General features: G+C 42.2%; 1 protein-coding gene across 10 annotated transcripts in view; it reads right to left on the bottom strand.

Annotated features, from left to right (window-relative positions):
• Positions 1-4,973: 4,973 nt before the first annotated feature.
• Positions 4,974-19,996, bottom strand: part of LOC142575174 (uncharacterized) — a 97,798-nt gene continuing 82,775 nt past the window's right edge. For 6 of the 10 annotated variants that reach the window (XM_075684264.1, XM_075684259.1, XM_075684258.1 and 3 more), the window contains 4 exons: positions 19,825-19,887; positions 18,661-18,988; positions 11,292-11,398; positions 4,974-5,694 (listed from right to left, as the gene is read on the bottom strand). In XM_075684264.1, the coding sequence (XP_075540379.1) occupies positions 5,617-5,694; positions 11,292-11,398; positions 18,661-18,988; positions 19,825-19,887 (576 nt within the window). In that variant the 3' untranslated portion in view covers positions 4,974-5,616. Of the gene's footprint in view, positions 5,695-8,977; positions 8,995-11,291; positions 11,399-13,339; positions 13,495-18,660; positions 18,989-19,824; positions 19,888-19,996 lie in introns of those variants that run through there. The other 4 variants (XM_075684262.1, XM_075684265.1, XM_075684267.1 and 1 more) reach the window with 4 other exon arrangements.

Raw genomic sequence — 19,996 nt, 5'->3', positions numbered from 1 at the left:
CAAGCACATGCTTCTTCTTCCTTCTTATATCTCGCTTTATAGGTGCATGTTCTAATGCATCCCGATCTCGCTTAGAAAAGTAATGAGCTTCCCTTTGAGTTATCATAAATGGTTTCTTTCCTGATTTCGTTTTTTCCTCTTAAGTAGTTACTCATGGCAGGTTTCTTTTCCACTGCCGCCACCCATGAGATTCATCCAGCCTCACTGACTTTCCGCTTGACCTTCTTTGTTGCTGTTCTGCCCACCCCACAGGCCGCATACTTGCTGGTAAGCTTCCTAGTTCTTTTCCTCCACTGTGAATCAATGTTTTGCCTGTACAGATACCTGAACACTCTCCCAGCCCATTTACTTTCTTCCATATTCCTCAGCCGTTCTTCATACTTTTACTGCGAGCTTCCCTCACTTCAAAACTAGTCCAGCCCATATCCCCCTGCACAGCTTCATTTGTAGTCTTCCCGTGAGCGCCCAATGCGAGGCGACCCACTGACCTTTGGTTCCCGTCGAGCCCTGATTGTACCATTGATTTAAAGCAAACAACCGCATTTCTAAAAGTAAGTCCTGGAACCATTACCCCCTTCCACATACCTCGGAGGACCTCGTACCTATTGTATCCCCATAGCGCTCTGTGCTTCATTATGGCTGCATTTCTCTTCCCCTTGACTGTTATGGTTTTTTCCTGTGTTTCCATATATCCATTGCCTTCGTTTATCCATATACCAAGGTATTTATATTCTGTTACCCAAGGTATTTCTTGGCCCTGTATCTCCACTGTCTGTTCACTGTTTTCATTGAATACCATAACACCTGATTTTCTAACACTAAATTTCAAACCTAAATTGTTGCCTTCCTGTCCACAGATATTAGCCAGACGTTGCAAATCACTTTGCTTGTTAGCGAGCAACACAATGTCATCCGCATAAAATAAACCTGGGAGTTGCTGCTCTATTACTGTACCTGCCTGTACCAGCGCCCCCTGGAAGTTTCCTTCCAAAGCGCCACGCTCGAGCCGGCGCGTTCATCACACTTCTCTATTCTAGCCACTGTACCCTCACCTCTTGAAGTCATGGGTTTGCGGCAGTGAAATATTTCTATCTCGACTATTAATGAAACAATTTGAAAATTTTTTTATGGCAGAACACTCCCTAGAGGGCATGTAACAAAGCAGTCAACAACCCAATAGCACAGATGATCACGCAGGTGTCACAAAAGAGATATGGGATGAAAGAAGGAGACACACTTAAGCTGGTTGGGAACCGGGTGGTCAGCAGGGTCACATATTCACTCCCATACTTCAACTGCACCAAACAGGAAATACAAGAAGCAGACACCATTTTACGCAAAGCATACAAAACAGCACTTCATCTGCCGAACAATACATCGACAGAGAAACTAATGGCACTTAGTTTAAGCAACACCTTTGAAAAACTAAAGGAAGCCCAAAGTATCGCACAGCTCATGAGACTCCAGCAGACCAAAACAGGAAGGGAACTGCTAATAGGGCTAGGCTTCGCGGAATCAATCAAAGAAACCCAAAGAACAGAGGGTATTTTTGATGAATATCGAAAAACATACACTGTTAGCCCCCTACCCAAATACATGAACCCAAACCTCCACACGGCGCGAAGGGACACAAGGGCGAAATACGTCAAAAAGTACCTGGCCACAAAAAACACAACAGTATACACAGATGCTGCAGTATACGCCAAGCAAAGAGGAACAAACATAGTAAAGACAGCTGCAATAGTAATAAGCCTGGACTACAAAGAGATCAGCAGCACATCAATGAAGGACTGCTTGGTAACGGAAGCTGAGAAAATAGCCATAGCTCTAGCGGCAGTGGAGGGCTACCGATCCGAAAGGTCCTTAACAATGCTCACCGACTCGCAAGTTACGTGTCGGAATTACATGAATGGCAGAATAGGATGCAGAGCGCTTCACATCCTCTGCTCCTGCAGGGCTAACAACAAAGTCAGGCATACAATTTTCTGGGTACCGGGACACGCTGGAATAGACGGGAACCTAAGGGCAGACAAGGCAGCTCGAGAGCACACAAACCGAGCGGCCACAAGCACCGACCCTGAGGAACCCATACCAGTCAATCCAAGCTACTCTGACATTCTGAATTACTATAAGGGGGTCCGAATCAAATACCCTCCACCCCACAACAGCCTAAATCAGCATGAAGCAACCTCTTGGAGGATGCTGCAAACAGGAACATACCCAAATCTAAACACACTAAGCAAGATGTTTCCCACCCAGTATAGAGACATTTGCCCCTGGTGCGGCGCCAAGCCCACCTTATATCACATTACATGGGGATGCGTTCACAATCAACAATTCCTTGAAATGAAAGACCCGAGTGCGGAGCAGTGGGACCTGAAAGTCCAGCATGGACTAGTAAGGCACGCTCACCAAGTAGCCACCCTCAGTGGTGCCCTAGAATAGGGGCGTCAACCCTGCGCAGATGGGGAAGAAGACCGTGAAGACAGCCGATCACATCTGCCACCGCTAATTTATAACCAATAAGAGCAAATAAAGTTTTTCCTCCTCCTCCTCTGGCATGTAACCAAAATTTGCTATGTGGACTGGTGAGGCGCCCTTCAATACGCCCCAAAACCCAAGCATATGGAAACTCCTGGATTCTCCCATCATAATGTGGCAATCATTAATTAGTGCTTATTAATCAAGGTCGCTCTCGCTCAACACTCCCTGTCACAGTTAAAATTGCCTTCTCACTTAATTTTTTCAGGTAGTGCTGCCTGATCAAAGAACTTTATGCAGTCTATCAACTGCTATGTATGAGTAAAATGTACAATATATGTATGTAAAATCTAAAGTATCACTTGCCTTAACAGAAAGAAACAAACATGATCCTGCGAGGTGTTTCATTCACTATCCATTTAAGAAGCTAGATCACTATTTTTCTCTTGCTATGCTTTGAGGAAACATCAGCATAGCAAGTGAATATATACACACTTAATGTGCTGCATGCTCCCTTATGGTATCTATCATTGACTTGTGCTGCAAGATTGATTAACAACCACAATTCATGCTAGACAAAGTTGGAACACAGATGCTCAGGCACTTGTTTGCTTTGCCTTTATGCAGCCATGCAGAGAGTGCTTTTCCTTTGTGCCTTTTTTTATAGCACATTTACATAAGGAAAGCTTCTCGATTACCTGTGCATTTCCCATGTATACTGCACGTGAAATAGTCTACTGCTGTCCCACAGCTGAGTGTTGCAGAGAGTCAAATGATTGCCACCTTAATGCGTATACAGTGTTTCACCTAAATAAAACCTAACTTATCTAATGCATCGTAGACGTGTCTAGAGCACTTGTCTTAAATGCTCATCGGCTGATTATTCTGTATAAATTTTGAATTTAAACAATAATGTTTTAGACAGCAGGCTATTTAGATCTGTTGTGTGCACCCATAAACATTAGATGAAGATGTTTTCATAACGTTACTTTTTACATACTTTCTTCCCCAGGCTTCAAAGAAAGCACTCCAGGCCTTAAAAGTTCCATCCCTGTACAATTACACTGCTGCAATGCTGCACTCTCTAGCATGTTTTAAAAAAACAAAGCCTGCCTGAAGGCTGCAAAGACACAACCTACAAAATTCAACACATTAGCGATAAAGCTATGCAGCAGCTTTGTTGTGAAGATGGAAAGCTACCACGGTCACAAGCGATAAGCATGAAGTCAGCACTGAAAGCACTGAAACTCTCTTGCAATTTTAATTTTTTTTTCCAGCCAACACGCGGGTGTTTTTCACTGAAAATACTATTAGCAGTACTGCTATCACAGTGCACAGCTCCCCATACATACCACTTATAAAGCTTCCTGTGGGTCCCATATTTTAGAATGTGGACATTGATTTTGCTAGCTTTCTTCAATGTCACGGGGAAGCAAAAAATTTCATGGGAACAATTGCATTACCTGACATGCTTTTGAGCACACCTTACAACTTTTTTTTATGTGATAGGTGTGCTCTAAGATTATTAATAAAGATTAGCATAAATAATTTGAACTAACTTGCTAAGTGTGCCACACACACAAGAAAAATAAAGAATAAAAAATTATTAGATAGTTCAGTACAACAAGCAAAATGCTATTGGACACACACATCTAACGAAAATTCATGGTTCAGTTATTCATTGGTTAATGAATATGGTTGAGTTACTTATTCATTCATTGCATTAAGGGTCTCGAATCTGGCAGCCTTGATGTCATTAGGTAGCATATAAGGGCTTTTTAGCCGTGTGCCTGCTCTCGTAAGTTCACATGCTACGTGACGCCATTGGGCATAAAAGGATGTTCCACATACCCCTCCCATGGCTTTGAGTGGCACTGGCTCGCATTCCCAGGGCTACATCTAGTAGACATAAATATCCAAGTTAGTGGACGAACTGATAGCCGTCGCCATAGCACAACTGGTAGTGCAATGCACATGTCATGCGGGGTTTGTTGCTGTGGGTTTGGCTCCCACCGGCAACAAGATACCTTCTTGTCCACTTTCATTTCCCTTTTCTTTATTATTTTCTACATTTTCATTGCAAACACGGCTAATTTCCCCGATGCTTTCCTTGGCTTCATTGTCTGTTGGCTGTATATGATCATGGCTCAATTAAGTGATACACCCAGTAACTGTGGCCTATACAATTGTAAAGCATCGGGGCAGTTTTCCATGTAATCTTGAAGGCTATCAAACTTGTTTCTCCAAGTCCCTCAATTAAAATTTGCAATAATTTCATGGCAAAGTTACCATGATTACTGGAAGGGTTACTGCACTGGCCAGGTGTTCCTACCAAGGACGTGTAGTACTGGTTGAGCCTGGCTTCATAAACAGGCATCTGCTGTAAAAAATGCCCACACCACGATGCTGTTTAGAGATCAAACAAGTTGACCAATTGCAGCCATAAAGAGCTGCTGTAGGCAAGAGATTGAATAAAAGTGACACACTTTCCATGTGACCAAAAAGGGGCCTTTAATGGCCATTTCAGATGTAGGAACAAGAGAACAAGATAAGAACAAGCACAATAAAAAACAAACAAGCACACAGTTATTGCATACAACTGCTCTCAAGGAGCCCCTGTCCCTGTGCCCACAGAAATCTCAGTCAACACTTAAAAGAAAAAGAAAACAGCTAACTAAACTGTAGAAGCAAGGAACCGTACCTATGAAATGCATTCAGCAATCCACCACATTTTAGCATGGAAGCGTGTTGGTGGATCTGATAAAACTGGCTTGAAAAACAAATGCCTTGTCGATGATTACAACTGGGTGGCACCTAAATGTCCGTTCCAGTGTGCATTTCAGTATGTGCAGTGACTTCCTGAAGACAATGTGGCTTCTGGAAATCCTCGTCTTTCTTCTTTCACAAACACTGCACACTTGGGAAACCCACCTCTAATAGTCACTCACAAGAGCACTCAAAGCACAATTCCCTGTTCACTCCCACAAGGTCAAGCCTGTAACACTGCTTAGTCTGGTTTGGCTCGTTCCACAGATGAACTGTACAGTCAAATCATTATGCGTCTCCACATGTGTGCTTAGCCCACTGAAGACCAAGAAGAAAAAAAAGAAAGGAGCAAAGCAGTGCACGGTGCCACTACTTGGGGTTTGCTGCGATGCCATCTTCGAGGATGTTGTTGGGCTGCTGCTGTTGCAGTGGGTCAGCCTCAGCGCCCTGCAAAATTGCACAGTTGATGCTGTTGCTCTGCCACAGACAAGCTACAGTGTGGGATGTCACAAAAGTGCAGCGGCACTGTCATGCACACAAAAAAAGAAAAAAAAAAGAAAATTCAACAAACTGAATCTTCAATAGATGTGAACAACTTTTATAAGTTATTTGGCAAAGATTATTATTCAAGGTAGTGATGAGCAAAGCAGGGTGTTAGTACAATTAATTATCTAACATGCAGCTTGTCCATAAGGTCAATGTAGTGCTTGTGTTTTAAGGCACATTACCACGCTTAAGAGGAAGCTTTAGCTCGGGTGCTTTTATCTAAATGCATGTAAAAGGAGAATTCGTTTTTCTCGGTAACCAACGCCAGGTTTGTCCATTTGGCCAGGTTTGTTGCATTTAAAAGAAAAACTTAAAATCTAGTGACTGCGGGTTTCATATTTTCAATTTAGGTCGTCAATTCTTTACTGAAAATTCGCAAAAATAAATTTTTTTTAGAAAACGAAACTATCAAGTTTCATCATCATCATCATCATCATCGTAGTTACGCCCACTGCAGGGCAAAGGCCTCTCCCATACTTCTCCAACTACCCTGGTCATGTACTAATTGTAGCCATGTTGTCCCTGCAAACGTCTTAATGTCATCCGCCCACCTAACTTTCTGCCGCCCCCTGCTACGCTTCCCTTCCCTTACGACTCTGTAACTCAGAAATGAAAAACGATACCACAATTCTGTGAATTGCATTTAATAGTACATTTAAGGTGTACAAAATTGATATGTTACCCATGAATGTCAAAAAATTTAGTAATATGGAAATACAGCTTCTGCAGAACATTTGTTCCCAATGTAACAAATTCATGAGAGGTATAAGTTGACATAGAATTTGTCCTCTTTGAATGATGTAATGGATGCCATTCACAGAACCGCGATACCTGTTCTTGATGCAGAGCCATTAATTTGTAAACATTGCGCTTCTTTTCTTTTTTCAAACTTTCGAATTTTTAAAAATCTTTTTAACAAAATTCATACCCTAAATCAGACCCACTTTAAAGAGTCACTAGAATTTAACTTTCTCTCTCAAATGCAGCACACTTCATTAAAATCGGTCTAAGGGTTATCTCGGAAAAACGTTTTTGCGTTTTACATGTAATGTAACCTGTAATGTTTACTGGGAAACACTGGCGGCGAACTCTATGCACATAGGCTGCGTCGAAGTTGGGCCCGAGCTAAAGCTTCCTCTTAACTCTTACAGCAAAGCACTTGCAATGAAAAAGCAATAAATTATCAAGGTAGGCTTTGTCCTAAAGCTAAGTGCTGCAATATATGGTGCTGGACAACTCAAAACATATTTTTAAACCTTTCTGTGGCATCCATTAGGCAACTAGATAATCAAGAGTGGCAACAAGCAGTGAAAACATAGGGGCTTAGGACAGATACTGTTAAGACACAACTGGCCCTCTACTTCCAACCAACAGGGTACTTTTTTTTTATTTTTGTTTGTATGTTTTTTTTCCACAATCCAAGCATATGCAGACAAATGTATCACCCTTGATCAGAATTGAAAAATAAAAACAATACATGACCACTGATTGAAGGAAACACAGTGCAAAGCCAATAACAAAGAAAAAATTCGGACAAAGGAAAAAAATTTAAAAAAATGCAAAATCAGAGAAGCACGTGGTTGGTTTAACATTTTTCCTTTTCCTTAATGCGTTGCTTACGGTTGTCTGGTTTTTCATTCTGTAACCTGCTTTGCCCCATACTTTCCTTATATCACTGGCCATGCCAGCTCTTTTCATGTTTTTCCCCCTCCTTTTGTCTCCTCCCACAACCAATTCTTCTGAGCAAGTGTGATGCACACTGAAAATGGACTATGATGTGGTGAAACCTAACCAAGGAAAGAACTGCCAAAAGAGGAAAAATTTTGAGGACACTTCAGCTTTTCCTTCAAGAGTAGAATGCGATGGCATTCAAAGATCCCTGACTGCTTTTCACGCTTCCCGGCAACTGCAGCTTATGTAACCATAATGTTTACTGGGAAATGCTGGCGGCGAACGCTATGCACAAAGGTGAGCTTTTTGGTAGAAATACGGCCTCTTGCATGGGCCAATCCCAGAGGTAGTGCACAGCCGTGCAAAAAAGATTACGTCAATTTCAGGTTTCTGTTACTGCTTCGCAGCTTTAATATTCAAGTCTGAGAATATTTTACATAAAAGGCATGCGCTGTCATTTTGTTTCATGAGATTTGTTTCAAGGCTGTCATTCTCAATATTGCGAGGAATAACTTAAGAATGTAAGACAAGGTATGAGCAACTTTAGTGATAAAATGGTGTGGCAATATAACCCACATATAGCGCATGTCATATAGCAAGACGGGGCAGATACATATACCTAAATATATATGGCAATTTTTTCTCACAGGATGCCAATGCCGACACCAGATTTTCTGCGACATGGAGCCGTTCACGCTGTCACGTTAATAGAACAAATGGCAAAGAAACTTGGGACTTGTACATATGGTGTACTATTACATTGTACAATGACAGATAGGGGGAGCAACACACAGTGCTGAACTTGCAAATAATTTTATTTGGCAAAGCATGCGAAATCATTCTGTTGTAAGTCCAGAATAGTGTGTTGTCACCTGTGTATTCGCCATGCCCTTTTCATACTGTACAGTGAATTATAACAGGTGGAGCTTTAGATGAGCTACGTGTGAGGCAAGAACAAACAGGGATCAAGAGATAGACCTCATCAAGTCAAGAAATGTTCTTGGTCCTTAGGCATGGGCCCCCTTCTTTTACAATACACTCACATACTTGAATTCTGTAACTAAAAAAGAACATTGATGACTTTAGCATTAGTTTAATCATTTCATGCCCACCTGAAAGCCACGTGTCTGCAATGCTTGCAGTGTTCATGATGGACCAATTTGTCCAACAGATAATATTAGATTAGCATCATAGTTGGTTGTATGTTATGCAAACATAGTACTACTCTGCCCAGCAAGTAAGGATTAGATTACTTCTACCCCTGGCATGAATAATCTTCAATAAGAGTGCGACAGCCAACAGCAATGGCAAGCAAGAAGACTTCTATCGCTAATGCTAAGCACAAACAACAGTTGCTGACCACTATGCTGCTCAACATAGTGAATTTGCCCGCTTCACATACAAAATTGCATTATCATTCTCTCTTTAAATACTCTAGATTGTTGAATGTGCTTTGCTTATCCCTGAATGAGTTTGAAGCACTAATATTGTAATGACAGTAACAAATCCTTACGTGACTTTTGTCATAACCTGAAAAGATTATTTAGTTCAATAAAGGAGAAAGCACATCACACTGGGGTCCTTTAGGGTAGAAAAAAGCAAATGTGTTGAAAGTGTTCCATGCAGTAGTGCCTTCATGCAACTGCCCAAAAAAACTGCAACTTACCAGCTGTGTCTATGCATGGCTAAGATAGCAATACTTTATAGCATCTGATGTTCAAACACAAGCCAAATTAGAACATTAGTGCTGAACGGAAGCATATATAATACATAATATTTACAAGGAAGCAACAGAAAAGTTAAAGAGGTCCTAACGGCAGTGAGCAACAATACTAAGTGCCGAAAAAAGAGTTTGGGGCAATTTTAGGTGTTGTATATAGAACATGAATAGGAAAGATATTCCAGTGTGTCTTCAGCAACAGTTTAAGCAGACAAATCGGTTTAACAGTAGGGCTGTTAGAATATTGATATTTCCAAATCATATCGAAAACGAATATTCAAGAGAAATTATCTTTTAATGTTGAAGTGAATATTGAATATTTCCTAAATTCAAACCAAAGTCAAATATAAAGTTTGTGGAGTCCTTTTGGTTAAAATTATGCAGCCATTCCACTCTGTGAATGTGGGCTACCAGCGGAGCTGTGAAAAAGACAAAACACACCACTCAGTGTAAAAGTTTACTTATTTTGGGGCTTTTCCCTTCCAGAATACTCTGCGAACATGCACAATCGCTATTAATAGCAGCTCAACCTGTCAAGGTGTCCAAATTGAAACGCACCAAGCATCTCAAGATGCTGGCTTGCCCGCAAGAAACTCATAAAGGTGTTCCATGCCATTTGTTGATGCATGCGTCCGTGGCATAATGGTTTCAATGTCAGGCTTCTGTGCTAGAGGTCCTGTGTTCAAACCCTGTCGGTGTATGATTTTAATAATGTTTACATAATTATTTATTACACATTACTTTGTTGAAAATGACAAATTTACAAAGTCGAAGAGACGTTTAAAGACAGAAGGATCAAGTTTAGGCAAATCCATGTACTTCCCACAAGTCCCCTGCTGGCTCAACTGTCCCGAATGCAGCTCCCACAGACACTATCGCCAGAGTTCCCTCTGGTTATTATTGCATGAAACTATGTATCGGGCGATTTCTTGGCCTTCCTCTTGCTATGCCAGGTGTCAGCACACGGCTTACTGGTTTACGTTGCCTCCTCAAGAGGATGCAGGAGTTTTGAGGCACGGACATTGAAGAATGTATGGAAGGGTAGACATATGCAGCTTTGCTGTAAACACAAGGCTTATTTACATTATTTGATACATGCATGTAGTGCCATTTGCAGCTGGACATCCAGTCAACTGAGGAGCTCGTAAATGAGAAACTACTACTTTTCGTTATCTGCTGCACGATGACAATGACAGCAAGGAAACAGCACATCAATAGATTTACATACAGTGTTGTGTTCACTTAACGAGAGAAATGTGTTACTGTACAGCACAACACATTGTTCTAAAGAGATGCAAATATGGTTTGCCTAAGCAAAGACGACCAATTTGAATATAGGTTGCAAAGAGCAAGCCATCCTTATTTAATGATTTGAAATTATCAGGCAGAACTTGTCTGCTGTGTGCATTCACTAGGGAACTGGTGCCTCTGTGCAGAAGCTGCGTCTATCCTGCAGCAGAATTATTCAAAACAGCCTTCCAGTTGCACTGACGTTCAAACAGAAATTAATATTCTACAACATTGAATAGTGAATTACCTAATCAAATGCAAATTGAACAGCAAAGACTATTCAATTTGTATTTGAAATATAGAATGTTCATACATACACACCTACATAACAGCCTTCATCATGCAAAGTGCCATGCAGTACTGCTGCATTGCTGGGACGTAGGAAAGGGGTTTAAGAGCTTCGAAAAGCACACATGCCAAAGGATTCAACCACCATGTTACCAACAAAAGCAAAAATCGGGAGATATACAGCGTGAGTCTGCAAATACTATGTCATTGGAGGCCAGAACAAACTGGACAGGTCCAAAAGCAAGTAACACAAGAGAGCAGTATTCAACAGTAACAAACAGCTGCTGAAGGTACTAAAACAAGGCAAGACAGTCAGATTAGACTCAAATGAAGAAAGGAGTATGTCATCTCTTGCAAGCACAGATGGAAGGGGCTCAAGGGATCAGTGGCATGAGAGAAACAACATAATGGTTAGCTCAGGAGGACAGCCAATAAGATGGGCCCGTAGACCATGCGCTGAAAAAAGCAGGAAGCAAGGAAGTGTACACCAGCGTTTTGCCATGCCAGTGGAAGCCACAAGCTTCATCACCTGGTCATCGAAATCAGCAGCATCTGGCACTGGCTTTCCTCTTCCCAAATCTGCACCAAATGGACCATCATCTTCTTGGTCTTCGGCTGCATCGTCATCTTTCACAGCTGTTTTGACCAAGCAAGCAACTGACAGTCAGAAAGCCCCTAACTCAGCCCTCAACCATTTCTCCATTTGATGGTGGCCTCATTCAGCTGAGTCCAGTGCACATCAAAACAGCAAAGCAACAGAGAAATCCTTTAAGGCCCTGTCATGCAACAGTTATAAGAAGAGCAAATGCTGCTTCTTTTTGATTGGTTATTAGGGCCAAGGCAAGTCACATCTGGATCATAAAAGGTTGCAAAGCAATTCTGTGCTACCAATGTGATTATAACTAGTAATCTTAGTCAAGTAATCCACAACTGAATGTACACATGTGTTAAAGACAACATATGCGCAAATTCCTTGCTCATGGTTTTATAGTCTGCATGCACTAGAAAGTGGGCCTGAACTTCGATTCACACTGACGTATAGAACTGCCAATTTCAGTCTTTGACCACGTACATCAACATTATAAACTTCTGTCGGCCATGCAATTGGTAATTGACATCTATATGTCTGCTAGACCACAGATGATGCAGACTGAAGAAAGAAAAAGCCACTTTCCTGTCATGATTTTGCAGCTGTATGCTAGGGTTTAATTAAAGCCTACTACTAAGAACTCTTTCTTCAGTCATTCTAGGTTCCTTGAAATCTGTACTTATAATAAACTCACACTTTCCTCCAAATTCAAATAATCAGACAAGTCCTTCTAGGGAGCGTACAGCAGCACTGCATGGGCGTTATTGTGGTAAATGGACAGAACAGTGCGTAATAGACATGTTGCACAACACTATACCATTTGTTCTCAACAGCACCTCAAGACAGCTACAAACATTCTTTGAACACTACCTGTGAAATAAACAAAAGCAACTAGAAACCAAGCTTAAAAGGAAGCTTTATATCAGGGTTAATTCCAATCTCCCTATTGAAATACAGGTAAACCAAAGAAATGCTCTCGTGAGACAAGTGCTGGACTGAATTGAAGGAAATTATTTGCATATGAGAGTGCAAGTTTTGGCAACTGTAAGAAGTAGAGTTCTGATTTGGGACCTCATACTCTTTACAAAAATTGCCAGAAATTGATGAGTTAAATAAAATTGAAGCGCAAAGTTGACAAACTCATAACTCAGCACCATGAACAGCTAATGCAGTTCCGTAAACTGCATCTGTTAGATCACCTAAGGCAGACAAATGTGGCTTACTTGAAAAAAAAGATAGCTTATGTGAAATCGTTACAATGCTTACTGAGCTCTTCCTACTCAGAAATTACTGATACATATGAGAGCGATGCATACATATAAATTTTGCATGCTTTGGAGGTCTTAACTAGGTGCAGTTTACAGAATTGTGATATAGCTATTTATTACTGAGTTACGGAGCCGAAGACTTGGTACTAGAGGTCTTTTTTTTTTCTCCTCTTAATATATTTTGCTAAAAATTTGATGGCCTAAATAAATAATCTGATTTCCACAGCCACCAGATTCTAACTTATTTATCTAAATGCAACAAATTTCATCAAATTTGGTGCAGTGGATGTTGGGCAAAACAATTTCCCCATTCCCAATTTCCCGTGCATTTAGATAGGAGCTTCCAAGCTAAAGAGGAAGCTTTAGCTTGGTGGCTCCTTTCCAAATATACACTGGAATGGAGAAATCATTGCGTGCGTTGAAATCTTGCATGCGTTTTCTTTCTTCAACTCTCCTTGCTTAATGCTACCCCATCAGGAATGCCACAAAAGTCTCAGTCTGCCATACCGTAAAATTCCAAGCAAGCGCACCCATCCCCCCCTCAAGCAAGTCTAGTCAAAATTACCAGCAAGGTGGCTGGTAATGGCTGGCTGGCAAAGTGGGGCTATGTAGGAATGGCACCAAAATTCAAAGTGGGGACGACAAAATTTTACCATGAGAAAAGAAAACGCAGCGGGCGTGGATTTAAAATTTTATTTCACATGAACATTATTAAGCCATAGGTTGGTCCTTTTCCATCATGCACTTTCAGAACCACCGAAAGACTCCTCTGAGTCGGACGCAAAAAGAAAGTTCGCAGCATTCTGCTGTCAGCCAGCGGTTCGTGAACTGCAAATGGTGTATGGTGAGTTGCCGTGTTGCTAACGTGGCCGCGCCTACAAAAAGAGAGAGAAAGAGAGAGAAACCACGGAAACTTCTTTTCGTGAACTGGATGTGGCAGGCCAGTGTTGCCTGGGCACGGTGCTTGAAAAGGGCACGAGCAGAGGGAGGGGAGGGGAGAGGAGCTGTTCCAGAATGGTGCCCAGGTTTGACATTAGCGGTGAAGTTGCAAGGGCGGAGGATGTTATCACAGGTCGGGGTGCTTGCTCGGAATTTTACGGTAGTCTTTCTGACAGAAACGTAGCAGGTACATTAAAATAACGGAAATGCACACAGATGTCATGTGCATCACAAGATGAACTGTAAAGGGCATAAACATTTTTTCAGTACAGTACTAAATTGAATTCATGAAAGCCTGCTATAAAAAAATTGTGGGGTTTAACATCCAGAAACTGTGCAGGGGATTATGAGGGACCCCGTAGTCGAGGGCTTCAGATGAATATTGATAACCTGGGCTTCAGCACCCAAAGCACGGTACACTGGCAGTCTTGCATTCCGCCCCTATCAGAATGCAGCCACCATGGCCAGGATCAAATGCAAGACCTCAAGCTCAACAGCGAAATGTCATAGTCACTGAGTCATCGTGATAGGTAAAAGCCGGCTATAAAGATGCGATGCTTCATCCAACACCTCAGCTAATCACTGTAGCAGCACAGCAAACTCACACTCAAAACAACTTCAGCGGGTGCAATGCTGACGCACCATAACATGAGGAACAGGCCAGGTGCATGGACACATGCCTACAGTGCCAAACCTTGCTTAGTGCATTAGCTCCTTTTTCCGACTTTCTTTCCTTTTTTCTTTTTTTGCTTCCCTTTCACACGAAGTCCGAACACCATTATGCTCCTTTTTCTAATTCTCTCTTTAAGCTTCTCCGATAAAAATCTTGGTCCATCCAGCATGAGTGGTGTCTACCAAGTTCACATTTCCAGATTCCCTGAGTTTTTCAGGTTTTCCCTGAGTGCCTTTGCAAATTCCCTGAGTGATTCAGAACTATGTTTTATGTCAAGACGGGCTGAAACCATATCACCTGATGCTCTCACTCTCTAGTAAGCATATGAAAAAAAACTGACTTAATCCAATTTGAATACTAAGGAGTAGTGTTTATGTTATTAAAAAAGAGAATATAACGGAGGGGTTAGTAAAATGCACAGCAAATAAAATGTCTTAAAAAAAATTGCAAATGGAGTCAGCAATTCTCAAATATGAATAAAAAGGAGATGCATACAGAAGCAGATATTTTCGAATATGAGCTATTTCTATCAACTGATAGCAAGCTCAGTGGTATGAGGCCCGAACTTTCTCACAATTAAGATTCTCTCTCAAGAGCTTGTAAGTCAACCTCAACTGTCCTGGCATACCCTCAGCCTGCACACGACGCCTCAGTGTTGTGTTTCACTGCTTTAAAGAGTTTATTTTGGTTTGGATGAGGGACACCTGCATCTCAGCATCAGCCAACGCTTTGTTTTTTGAGCTCAAGCTCCTTAAAAACGGCGGCAGCATGCTTCCTTTCCCGTTCAGTCCTCAATGCGTAGGTCCTTTCTGTTCTTGTCCTCCTTTCGCCACTCATTAGCCCTACGGACCATTTGAAGCATCTTCTTGGTCAGTTGCATAGTCCACATCCAATTTTTCTAACTCCCTAAGGGCTGCAAGAACGTCCAAAAAATCGGCCAGTTCGCAAAAATAAATGCATGTCATTTACTGCCCTTAACGGGTCAAACCACCAAAGGCACATTCTAAAAGGCTCTGAAGGCCTGTCGATACACATATTAAGCATATCGATAATCGTACTGTGACAGGAAATACCAGGTGCATGCATGTTTCATTAAGGAATACGTACTGTGTCCCGCGGCAATAGTCCCCACGCTTGTTATCATCATCATCATCATCACCACCACCATCATCATCAGCAGCAGCAGCCTGGTTACGCCCACTGCAGGGCAAAGGCCTTTCCCATACTTCTCCAACTACCCCGGTCATTTACTAATTGTGGCCATGTTGTCCCTGCAAACTTCTTAATCTCATCCGCCCACCTAACTTTCTGCCGCCCCCTGCTACGCTTCCCTTCCCTTGGAATCCAGTCTGTAACCCTTTACGACTATCGGTTATCTTCCCTCCTCATTACATGTCCTGCTCATGCCCATTTCTTTTTCTTGATTTCAACTCAGATGTCATTAACTCGAGTTTGCTCCCTCACCCAATCTGCTCTTTTCTTATCCCTTAACATTACACCCATCATTCTTCTTTCCATAGCTCGTTGCGTCGTCCTCAATTTAACTAGAACCCTTTTCGTAAGCCTTCAGGTTTCTGCCCCGTAGGTGAGTGCTGGTAAGACACAGCTATTATACACTTTTCTCTTGAGGGATAATGACAACCTGCTGTTCATGATGTGAGAATGCCTGCCAAATGCACCCCAGTCCATTCTTATTCTTCTGATTATTTCAGTCTCATGATCCGGATCCGCAGTCACTACCTGCCCAAAGTAGATGTATTCCCTTACCATTTTCAGTGCCTCGCTACCTATCGTAAACTGCTGTTCTCTTCTGAGACTGTTAAACATTACTTTAGTTTCCTGCAGATTAATTTTTAGACCCACCGTTCTGCTTTGCCTCTCCAGGTCAGTGAGCATGCATTGCAATTGGTCTCCTGAGTTACTAAGCAAGGCAATATCATCAGCGAATCACAAGTTACTAAGGTATTCTCCATTAACTCTTATCCCCAATTCTTTCCAATCCAGGTCTCTGAATACCTCCTGTAAACACGCTGTGAATAGCATAGGAGAGATCGTATCTCCCTGTTTGACGACTTTGTTTATTGGGATTTTGTTGCTTTCTTTATGGAGGACTACGATGGCTGTGGAGCTGCTATAGATATCTTTCAGCATTCTTTCAGTATTTTTACGTACGGCTCGTCTACATCCTGATTCCGTAATGCCTCCATGACTGCTGAGATTTCTACTGAATCAAACGCTTTCTCGTAATCAATGAAAGCTATATATAAGGGTTGGTTATATTCCGTACATTTCTCTATCACCTGATTGATAGTGTGAATATGGTCTATTATTGAGTAGCCTTTACAGAATCCTACCTGGTCCTTTGGTTGACATAGGTCGAACGTGTTCCTGATTTTATTTGCGATTACCTTAGTAAATTGTTTGTAGGCAACTGACAGTAAGCTGATCGGTCTATAATTTTTCAAGTCTTTGGCATCCCCTTTCTTATGGATTTGGATTATGTTAGCGTTCTTCCTAGATTCCGGTACGCTCGAGGTCATGAGGCATTGCGTATACAGGGTGGCCAGTTTCTCTAGAACAATCTGTCCACCATCCTTCAACAAATCTGCTGTTACCTGATCCTCCCCAGCTGCCTTCCCCCTTTGCATATCTCCCAAGGTTTTCTTTACTTCTTCCAGCGTTACCTGTGGAATTTCAAATTCCTCTAGACTATTCTCTCTTCCATTATCATCGTGGGTGCCACTGGTACTGTATAAATCATTACAGAACTCCTCAGCCACTTGTACTATCTCATCCATATTAGTAATGATATTGCCGGCTTTGTTTCTTAACCTGTACATCTGATTCTTCCCTAGTCCTTGTTTCTTCATCACTGCTTTTAGGCTTCCTCCGTTCCTGAGAGCATGTTCAATTCTATCCATATTATACTTTCTTGTGTCAGTTGTCTTACACTTGTTGATTAACTTGGAAAGTTCTGCCTGTTCTAATGCTTTCATACATTGGCGTATCTTGATCAGATATTTCGTCTCCTGCGATAGCTTACTGGTATCCTGTCTAACGGAGTTACCACCGACTTTTATTGCAGACTCCTTAATGATGCTCATAGGATTGACGTTCATTGCTTAAACTAAGGTCCTCTTTCTGAGTCAAAGCCGAATACCTGTTCTGTAGCTTGATCCGCAATTCCTCTATTTTCCCTCTTACCACTAACTGATTGATCGGCTTCTTATGTACCAGTTTCTTCCGTTCCCTCCTCAAGTCTAGGCTAATTCGAGTTCTTACGATACTATGGTCACTGCAGTGCACCTTGCTGAGCACGTCCACATCTTGTATGATGCCAGGGATAGCGCAGAGTATAAAGTCTATTTCATTTCTAGTCTCACCATTCAGGCTCCTCCACGTCCACTCTTGGCTATCCTGCTTGCGGAAGAAGGTATTCATTATACGCATATTATTTTGTTTTGCAAACTTTGCTAATAACTTGTTATTCTTCACTGCAATACTTTTGCGCACGCTTTGCCAAGTAACATTTCTGTACAGAGGCGAAACTGACTTTCGGGAACTGGCATTGTACAACCCACTGTGCTTTCCAAGCTTCTAAGCTAATCGCGAGGACCACAAAGGCGGAGTCCATGCCATTGCTGACAGCAGCGAATTCTTTCAATGAAAAACACGATATCCAAGGGCAAGAAGCTTCACAGCGAACGTCGAAGCAGCTAGGCCTAGCATTGCCGCAGCGGTGGCCAAGGCTGCTAGCGGATCGTCATGCAAGAGTGCCGGTTCGAGGCGGCAAGGTATTCAAAATGTCAGTGGTGGTAGCTTTGATTAATGTTGTTTCGGACCTGCGGTCACGGCAAAGCATCCAGAAAATCAGATGGCGAAGAGTTCATGCGTTCGAAATTTCAGACGTTCTGATACATTGACATCTACGGGGTACGTGGTGGCGCCGCGAAGCCGTCCAAGTTATTGGGAATCCGGAAAGTCGGTCATTAAGCTGTACACTGGCAACTCCTCCAGGCGACGACAGGGCGTCAAAGACGATTCATTACGATTCCTGTCTGTTACTCGAGCTAGCATTACCGCAACTTTCAGCCCTTTCAATAAAATAACAGCTAATTTTCCCTGATAGAGGCACAAATTCCCCAAGTTTTTCCAGACTACTCAAAAGCCCTGAGAATTCCCAGTTTTCCCGGTTGGTAGACACTCTGATGACACAAGCACTTGTTCCATTTCCCCTTTCTGTTTTGTTTTTTTAGAGAAAAATAAATACAACCTCCTCACGCACAGCATGTGTCTGCCCCTCTACAACACACTGCCTGAAAGGAAGCCATGCTTTTGATTTGGCACTCCCACCAGAACCAGTCATACTGTGAGTGTTGCTTGCAATGTCAGCGCCTATTTTTCACAAGGACACAGGGGACAGACTTACCAGCGTTGGCATAGTCCAAGTCGTCTTCACCACCTCCGATTCCTCCTGCAGCTGGTTGCTGGCGTTGGTTTGGCCGTGCCAGTTTAGGCCGCAGTGCTTTTCCGCCATGGCCAATCAACATATCATCACCATTGTTTGGCACCTTGTTCAACAGCACCTTGTAGTTTGCACCGCCCTCCAATTCGTTCCCTTCCTCAAGACCCATGCCATCCACGGCTTTTTTGACAGCTGCACCTACTACTCCTGCTCCGGCATGAGAGCTCAAAGCCTTGGCTGGGACAGCGCCATCGCCTACTGGTATCTTTTCCAGGCCAGCCACATTGTCCAGCTGTCAGAGAATGCATCGTGTGACACAGTCAGGGTAAGATAACTTAGGGCTCAATAGAAACGAAGAACCTGAATCTCACCAAGGCAAACAAGACAAGTGGATCAGACTTCAAGGGACCAACAGTGGTCAAACAAAAGATGCAACTAGAGCCACCCTTTGACATGTAGACTTGTCTGTCAGGTCAACAACAGCTTTTATTACTGTCGCTTGTTTCCATGATGACAATAAGTCTACTTGTTGAGATGTTTACCCCTTGTTCTACCTTAAGATCCTGCAGCTATTCAGTGAATGTTTATGTACCAGATGCACTATGCATGCACGTGTGCACATGTGCATGTGTAGAGAAAGACAGGGACAGACAGACAGAGATATAGATAGTAGAGTTGTTCAACAAACCAGGCAACAAACGAATGCAACAAACGAGTGCAGCAAATGAATGAAAATTAGTTTCCCAAATTTGCGGTAATCTTGTGCACTGACCTTCATTATGGGTTGCATATTGTGTGTGCATTGTGCAAGTGTTTGTAAGCAATTTTTAAAGATCTATGGCAGGCAGCATGACACTACTACCTGAGGTAAAGCACTTCGAGGAGGCAGACATTAATTAGGTACTTAATGGGTAAATTTTCATTAACTAATTTTCTAGGTAATCACTTCAGGACACATGTTGCAAGTGATGATTGAAACAGCACATAAAAACATGAGAAGACACAAAGGAGCGCAAACAAGGATATACATTATGTCCAAAGCACTGTGCATTCTCTTGATTGTTCTTAAGACCCACGTGTTGCTATTTGGACACATGCAGCCCCGACTTAGAGCAAGCGGGTACTTACAAGCCCACCCAAGTCATCCAGAGACTGTGCAGGTTGTGCAAGACCATGGTTCTTGGCATCCACCTAAAGATTTAAGAAAACTATGTAGCCTACAACAGACCAAATGTCAGCAACATATAATTCATGTCATATTACCAATCAGCAAAGATGCAAAAAAGCTCTCTTATCTCCT

Source organism: Dermacentor variabilis, chromosome 3 (genome assembly GCF_050947875.1).
Source record: "Dermacentor variabilis isolate Ectoservices chromosome 3, ASM5094787v1, whole genome shotgun sequence".
NCBI classification, from domain to species: domain Eukaryota; kingdom Metazoa; phylum Arthropoda; class Arachnida; order Ixodida; family Ixodidae; genus Dermacentor; species Dermacentor variabilis.
Note: the sequence above shows the minus strand (reverse complement) of the source record. Positions and strands in the feature narration are given on the sequence as shown.